This window comes from Cuculus canorus, chromosome 1 (genome assembly GCF_017976375.1).
Source record: "Cuculus canorus isolate bCucCan1 chromosome 1, bCucCan1.pri, whole genome shotgun sequence".
NCBI classification, from domain to species: domain Eukaryota; kingdom Metazoa; phylum Chordata; class Aves; order Cuculiformes; family Cuculidae; genus Cuculus; species Cuculus canorus.
Genome location: NC_071401.1, coordinates 144,322,804 through 144,331,246, shown reverse-complemented (window position 1 = coordinate 144,331,246; position 8,443 = coordinate 144,322,804). Strand labels below are relative to the sequence as shown.

The 8,443-nt window shown below is 43.1% G+C and overlaps 1 protein-coding gene across 10 annotated transcripts in view; it reads left to right on the top strand.

Annotated features, from left to right (window-relative positions):
* Positions 1 to 1,599: 1,599 nt before the first annotated feature.
* The window catches only part of CAPRIN2 (caprin family member 2), a 32,337-nt gene continuing 25,493 nt past the window's right edge, over positions 1,600 to 8,443 (top strand). The window contains exons 1-4 of one of the 10 annotated variants that reach the window (XM_054087967.1): positions 1,600 to 1,624; positions 2,685 to 2,884; positions 4,865 to 4,927; positions 8,222 to 8,308. In XM_054087967.1, the coding sequence (XP_053943942.1) occupies positions 2,714 to 2,884; positions 4,865 to 4,927; positions 8,222 to 8,308 (321 nt within the window). In that variant the 5' untranslated portion in view covers positions 1,600 to 1,624; positions 2,685 to 2,713. Of the gene's footprint in view, positions 1,723 to 1,757; positions 2,885 to 4,864; positions 4,928 to 8,221; positions 8,309 to 8,443 lie in introns of those variants that run through there. The other 9 variants (XM_054087936.1, XM_054087944.1, XM_054087950.1 and 6 more) reach the window with 9 other exon arrangements.

Here is an 8,443-nt window from a genome sequence, read left to right as displayed (position 1 = left end):
TTCCCTGTGAAGCTGGTGGCAGGCCATGCTCTTCCAGGACACCCTGTTCCCCACCTCCCGCCAGGGCCATCACTCAGTACTCTTGCTCACACAAGGCTCTGGAGGAACACCAGGTCTTGCCTGCGAACTTGACAGTGGTTTGCCCTTCTTTATGAAGCTGGTGGCAGCCAATGCTCTCCCAGGACAGCCTGTTCCCCACATCCCGTCAGGGCCGTCAATGAGGTCTCTTGCCCACACAAGGCTCTGGTGGAACACCAGGTTTTATCATAGAATCATAGACTCATCAATGTTGAAAAACACCTCCAAGATCATACAGTCCAACCATCAACCCAACACTGTTGTGTTTACTAAACCATGTCACAAAGTGCGACATCTACATGCTTCTTGAACACATCCAGGGATGGCGCCTCCACCACTTCCATACGCAGCCTGTTCCAGTACTTCACCACTCTTTTGGTAAAGACATTTTTCATAATATCCAATCTAAACCTCCCATGGAGCAACTTGAGGCCATTTTCTCTCATCCTATCCCTCGTTACTTGAGAGAAGAGATCAAAACCCGCCTCCATACAACCTCTTTTCAGGTGGTTGTAACGAGCAATAACATCTCCTTATGCTCTCTTCTCCAAACAACCCCAGCTCCCTCAGACGCTCCTCATAAGATGTGTGCTCCAGTGGTGAATGCTGGAGGCACCACACTTGTTGTCTGATCTAGGAACTTGATACTCGGAGGGCTGGAGCACCTCCCATAGGAGGACAAGCTGAAGAGGGGCAGATTTAGAATCATAGAATCATTGAATAGTATGGGTTGGAAGGGACCTTAAAGATCACTCAGTTTCAACACCCCTGCCATGGACAGGGACGCCTCCCACTAGATCAGGCTGCCAAAGGCCCCATCCAACCTGGCCTTGAACACCTCCAGTGATGGGGCATCCACACTCCTTATGCGTAGCTTAAATCTGCCCCTCCCCAGTTTACAGCCATTGCCCCTACTCCTATCACTATAAGCCTTTGTAAACAGCCCCTCCACAGCTTTCCTGTAGCCCCTTCAGGTACTGGAAGATCGCTATAAGATCTTCTCGGAGCCTTCTCTTCTCCAGGCTGAACAACACCAACTATCTCAGCCTGTCCTCATATGGGAGATGCTCCAGCTCTCTGATCATCTTTGTAGCCCTCCTCTGGACCCTTTCCAATGATATAAGGAGGAATTTCTTCACCATGAGGGTGGTGAGGCACTGGCACAGGTTACTCAAGGAAGCTGTGGTTGCCCCATCCCTGGAGGTGTTCAAGGCCAGGCTGGATGAGGCTTTGAGCAGCCTGGTTTGGTGGGAGGTGCCTCTGCCCATGGCAGGGTTGGAACTTGACGATCTTTAAGGCCCCTTCCCACCCATCCCATCCCCCTACGCCCCCCAAGGGCGGGGCCGCGCTGACCTTCACGGGCCCCGCCCCTCCTCGCATCACGTGACGCGCAGCAGCGTGGGGAGGGGGGAGACAGCAGGCGGCGCCGGCGATTGGCCAGACGGGCGGTGCCCTCCCCCTTAGGCCCCGCCCCCTCACTCTGCCTCTCTATATAGGGCGTGGGGGGCGGGTGACGGGGCGGGTCTGAGTGCGCGCGGGCACTGAGGTGAGCGCGGAGGCGGGAGCTGTAGTGTGCGTCGGGCGGGACGCCTTCCCCCCATCATGCTCCTTCCATCATCCCTCGGGCAAGCGGTGAAGGAAGAGGTGAATCCCGAAGGATTGGCGGATCCGGTGGCCTCTCCCTTTGTCCCGTTCCCCTTTCCTTTTCCGTGCCCTTCTCGGGAGATGCTCCTGGGCAAGGGCGCCCCGGTCCCTCCTCCCCGCGCGCCGCAGGGGCAGGAACGTGGTGTCCTCGCCCGCCGGGAGTCGGGGAAAGCGGCTGGAGGCGAGGGCGGCCGAGCATCCGTTAAGAAAATTCCCTCTTCAAGGTTAAAAAGCCCGGCCCCTCCCGTGGGAGCCGGTGCCAAGCGCATCTTTGGGATGGGTGTGGGCAGGCATCGGTTCCCGAGGGAGAACGATGCTCTTGGAACTCGATGCACTGCTCAAGTAATTTTGTTGGGTTTTTTTCCCTCCCTTTTCAATTGAAATCTTTCTAGTTTAAAGTCTCTGCTGGGTTGCTGCAAAGGTCATGAAGGGGTAAGACTGATTTAATGGGAATGAGAAAAAGAGGGGCTGTGCTGTCAGGCGTGCCACTTCCATTCCTTCCTGCAGGCTGGCGGCGTGATTTGCAATTACTTGCTTGCAGGGTTTTTTTTTTTTCCCTCCCTTGTGGGTGATGCGTGCGGGAAACCCGCCTAGTTTTCTATGGACACTATATTGGGTTTCTGGAATCATCCTCTGTGCTGTCTAATTCTGCCTATGTAAAGGATTTCTGGTGTCTGGGTGGGTGGGGAGACTTGAACAATACAAAGTTTGCCTTGCTTTGAAATTCCTGCTACAGATATTTTGAAAGGGCGAGGGAGAAGAGCAGAAGATTGTGATGAATTCTTTCTGAAGCTCTGTTTTGTGGCTCCGTGTTCTGTGTGATAAGAAAAGATATAACCTAAAAAAATAAAGGGGGGAGGGGGAGGGATCAAGAGAACTAAATAAAAGGAGTTTCTTTGCAGCTCCATCCATTTCAATGGTGCAGCTTTCCCAAGCCCCTTTCCGTCGCTCATCACCTTCAGGCCGGTCAGAGGAGGGGGAGGATAAGAGCATGAAGGCGGCCAAGCAGCAGGTGAACCCGTCTGGGGAGAACCAACCTCCCTCCAGCCCCTTGCAGTCTGCGCTGAACTCGGCAGCCTCTCCTTCCCAGGCATACGAGACTTACATTGATAATGGGCTTATCTGCCTCAAACACAAGATCAGGAACATTGAGAAAAAGAAGGTAACTTGTTGTTTTTTGGTATGGCACATATTTAAACTGCTAATTGTGAAGCTTGGTGCCTATTTTATAATAGCTGGAATTAAGTTGTATGTGTGTGTATATAAAGAGTAATCATGGGTTTATTTTTCTTTGAGCTGTGAAAGAACCCAGATGTGGGTTTGCTAGTGGGTTTTTAAAATCATCGTTTATAGACCCTGTATAGTGAAGAATGGGGTTCTTTACTCTTACTGTTCTGAAATGGGCTACTTGCATTTGATGTTGTGTGAGCATAACATTATTGTTTTGGGGAATCAGGAATGCAGCCATCTATGAACTTGTTCTCAGCTGCTGGCTTTACACTGCATATCCAATAGTTAGGAAAAATGACTGAATGTTCATCATAACTGGGAATGCTTCTCTAATAGACTGAATCAATTTCAGAACTACCTTAGAACTGATTTGGAGATTATTTGAAGTCTTGCAGGAATCTTTATTTCTTCTATTGATTACGTGCATCTAATATTAGAATGCAGAGGTGTGTAAAATTGGAAATTAGGGACAATGTTTTCTCTGACTCATGGAAATGTCAGATTGTGTTTAATGTGAAGTGCAACACATGTTTATCTTTGACTTACATTTTTAAAATGTAGACAATGTCATTCACTTGAAAGCTTTTAAACAGACTCCAAGGCCTGCTCTCTTGCTTTGAACTATGTTTTTTTTGGGGAGGATAGGACAGGGACAGTAGTCTTGAGAACTGAGATGATGATACACTTAAAATATTGTGGTTATAGCTGGTCAGGCATTTGCATTCTAAGACTTTTTTGATTGATTGGCAGATGGATAAAGGCTATGTGCATGATTCTTAACTATAAAAGGAAAATGCCTTTTTCTGTAAGATGAAAGAAATAATGGTGCTGTTGCTTTTGTACTGGGTTAGGATTACAAGTAAAGCAAATGTATGAATATATTCTGCTTTTCTAAATGTCTGAAAAACTTTCTATTATGTCTTAGGGTGAGAGGAGGGAGTAGATCAGACTTCTGGCCATGTGGCTGGGGACTTGATCCACCTGCAGGAGATGCAGTATTACTGCTGTCTCATGTCATGCATCACACTGTGATTTTGAATAATGTCAGATAAGCATGTTTTCTTTGTGTGATTAACCAGCTTTGGGTTGCCTTCTAATTTTATCCAAGGTTACTTATTGTTGTTAATTTCTCAAGCATCTTTGATTTTCACATGAATGACAGTGTGGCATCACCAGCAAATGGAAGTGACTTCCTAAAATGAGAATGAGATATTCCTAGCTCTAGGCTTCTTATAGATACTGTGTCAGTAAAACCGTGTGTGTGTAGATATACAAATGTAATAGTACTCAATTTCATGGCAGTGAGTGCCCCTTTATTTCCACTGTGTGTATAAAGAAGCTTGTAATACCTAATAATTTAGTTTTGTATAGTTTATATCACCTTTTAATGACTGTTTCAGTGTATTAGAAATGAGTCTTATTTCTTCCCTGAACACCTAAGTTCACTTAGGAAATAGTGCTATAAAATCTTGATGACATAACTAAAGCCAGATTTTTTAAAGACGTGCTGGAAAATTAAGTAGGATTATTTAAGGGTAAGAGAACTAAATTTCAACACTTTCTCAGAAAAGCTAAAAAAGCCTAATTTAAAATAAGGATACTAAGTGTGTTTGTAGCCCCTTAAAGATCTAGTGTTAAAAGCATTAGGATTTCTTAAATGAAACAAAGGTAGCAAGTAAGAAATGAAAGACTGAAGACAGGAAAGGTAAGTAGGCAGTCCTGGAGACAGCCAAATCAAAAGCATCGCAAAACTTTCTATATTTCTTCCTCCTGAAAATGAGAAGTAGTAGTAAAATTCCTGTTCAGTTGTAGTATGTAGATAGCTTAAAATACAGGAGTAATATGCAACCTCATTCATATCCTGCATTAGACAGAAATCAATATAAAAAATTTACTTTGGATTTTCCTGCAGCTCAAACTAGAAGACTACAAAGATCGCCTGAAGAAAGGAGAAGCCCTCAATCAAGACCAGTTGGTAAGTTTCCTTTATGCAAGAGTGGATGGCCTCAAAACCTTCAACCACCTCAGAAGAGAGAGGTTGCTGAAGGAGGAGGTGATGTAGCTTAACAGAAGTAATGTCTGCATACTTACAATGGTCTTTTTCACAAAACCAAGTGGACAGATTGATAATTAAGCTGGGTGGTGAGCCCACAAGCTTCATCTCCTGCTTTAACCTTCATGTTGGGTACTGAAATAATAGGAGGTCAGATCCTGTTGGTAGAAAGTAAGGTGCTGGTCTAATATGTGGAAGCCAGAGACTTGCCTAATGTAAGAATCTAACTATGAGTTGCTGCCTAAGTTGGAAATACTCTCCTGTCTTTCCAGTGCTGCCATGTTTGAGATTGCTGGCTGGGAGTTGCCAGCAGTCTCAGATACTGCTAGAACAATGTCTGTTTTGTACCTCAGGTTGCAAAAGTTCGGAATACCAGAATGCGAGATCACTAATCAACAATGAGATCCAGTTTGCTATGCTAGCTTAAACTTGCCTGGTGTTAAAATGGTGCTTCTGGCTTTTTTCTCTCTTGGACTCGAATGGATGCTAGAACTGAAACCAAGTTTCTGTAAAGTGAAAGCTATTGCTCACATCTGAATAGTCCCATAATCCAAGGGTTTATTCCTCCAGCCATCTAGGAGTCACATTTTTAAAATAGTGTTTTACACATGCTAAACAATTGTGTGAGATAAAGGGCACTGAGACTTCACTTCATTAACTGCTGGCTTTACCACATTGCAGCAGTATGAGAATACAAATACTATTTCTTTACTATGGAATAAGAGGGGAAATTATAACTAGCTACTTAAAAGTAGTGTAGCTCTATTGGAGTGAACGGTCATTTAGGGATTACATATGAAATCTGTAGTCTCTTGCTGTCTCAAGTGCAGAAGTAAATGAATTCTGGTGGTTTGAAGTAGGATGATGGCCTTTGAATTCCTCTAAACTCAATCTAGAATCAGGTGGGCAAGAACCTTCTGCATTAGATCATAGTTGTTCAAATGCAATCTGTCTTTGTTCACTAACAGTGAGACTGCTAAGCATGTTTTAAAGTTACTTACAGAAAAATAAACAGTCAAATTTATATGTACCTTGGACTATTAAAAGCTTGTTGGGTGAAAGTGAAATTAAGATGTGAGGAACTAAAGAGATGAAGGATTCAGTAGAGGTTTTCCTTGCAAATACATCCAGCTGCACTGACTTTGGAATATGGATTAACTTGGTTACTGGCTTTTAGTATTTCCAGCTGAGCTAAACTTTATTAGTATTTTTATCCCAGCTTGTGTCTGGGCTTCTGAAATGGAGAATTAGACTCAAGTCTTGATAATGAGTTGACCAGAGATAGTCAAAGTAGTCAGATGACTATTGCAGAAGCATGTATCAACTTGGTATTTAATAATATAATCAAGACCCCTGGTTCAGTGGTTAACATACAGAACTACTGCATTTGTAACTTTCATATGCAAATTTCTAATGTATATCCAAATGCTGGGACCTGGTGGTTGAAGCTAGAGCAGAGCTTACTATTAAGAGTTTGGACACTTGCCTAAAGAAACTTAACTGTCTAGAAGACTGTGAAGCTCTAATGTAACTTGATGTCATCTATATTTTTCCTTGTTTCTCACACAGAGGAAGTGCACATCTGAGGATGAACTTGTTTTGCAAGCAGTTTGAATTAAACTGTAACTGCTTGCACTGCATGCCTGCCAGAGCTGCTGTCTGTGCTATCCTTACTTCAGAAACAGTTGTTGCAAAAATTAGGAGCTTGCAGCAAGTGAAATGCCTTCTCACTGGCAATATTGGGCTGTTTTGCAAGCTGAGCAGACTTTCCTCAGTGCTGTTACTCCAATGTGCTGCTAATGAATGTTAACAGGTGTGCTAAAAGAAAGTTACTGCTTTGCTGCTGGCTGTGTCATAGACTCTCATCAGAGCAGTGGTAACTGTTCGTGATGTTTTCAGGTGGGGAATTGTACTCTATTATTAAAAGCATCGTTACCACAATCTGCGTAGTAAGTTATTGGTGTTAAATTCTGAGTCTTGGTCAAATGTGTGTGCATTAGGGTTTTGGAAGTCTAATTTGGAAGGGCTAAGTGAATGTGTCAATTAGTTCTTAAAAGTTGCTTGATAAATTCTGTGAGGACAGCTTAAACTGCCAGATGAGTGCTTAACTGTAACTCTTGCACTTGGTTATGATAAGTAGGCATAGTAATGTCTAGTGTGCCACAAATAAGTGAATACAAGTAACTAGCAAATCAAACCTACTTAACGAATGTGTAACTTGTTTTCCAGTTGCTTAGGAACACACATGGAATTTGCACGTGTCCCAGATCTTATTGGGACAGTAGATTAAGCTATTGTCACTGCACTGGTGAAACACTTAACACTAAGACTACTTTGAAAGAGCCTTATATCAGATCAATTGCCTATTCTAGAAAAACTTCTCATATCGTGTCAGAAGTTGAAACAAACAGTGTAAAGCACATGTGAACAACTGAGATTTAACTTTACTTGTTACTTACCAGACGTGCCTTATGGTATGAAGATATGGGCAGCGTCTGCAGTACAGAGTTTTGCTATCTTCAGAGCTGTCAAGGAGACTTATAAAAATGAATTGACTACTTAATGGGGAAGAAGTCATAAAAATGGGGTATATCTAAATGCAATTATCTACTTCTGAGTAGTCCTTTTTTGAAGACTGAAGTAGAACTGTTAGTGAAGACGGGAACACTGCTTTATTTGTGGAAACTAAGTTTGAGTTTTTTTTTCTGAAAGTATGGCTTGCCTTGTGTATTCTTTTTGTTCCACAGTTTGTACAAATTGTCTGTAAAGGCATTCAAAGCATCAGGATCATCTGTGCTGAACTAGTCTTGTCTCCTGTGTACCCTCCAGGCTTTCATATCAGTATCTGATTTTAAGTAGCTGTTTACCTGTGATTGTCAAGACCTATGAGAACGAAAGGGAAAATGGAGTAACTGCTGTCCTGGCTTTTCTGTTTCAACATTAGTATACCAAGTGTTGCACAAGATGTTGCCTGGAAAATCTAATACAAACTTGTAGGATATCTCTATGATCGTGTGAGCTGGCTTTGTACTGCATATGGTCATTCCTGGGTTAATGATAGTCACTGCTGAATTTGGAGTACCAGTATCTTAAAAAAAGTTAGTTTCAGAGAAGTACACCCTAACATGCTGGTTCTCAATGAGAAGTACAATGGGATTGAGATCCAACCAGTAGTCTTAAGCTTGAAAAAATACATTTTTATGCATTCCTTTGTAGGAGGCAGTAGAGAAATATGATGAAGTAGTACACAATTTGGAATTTGCCAAGGAACTTCAGAAGACTTTTTCAGGACTTAGCCAGGATGTAAGTATAAAATGTTCTTCCCTATGTTGTCAGGAGTTATCTGCAACGTTTGTGCTGTTCTTCTAATGGCTGCACTTAAGCCAATATGCAGAATATGGGCAAGTTTCTGTTTTGGAAGTTGGGAAAGCGATGTGC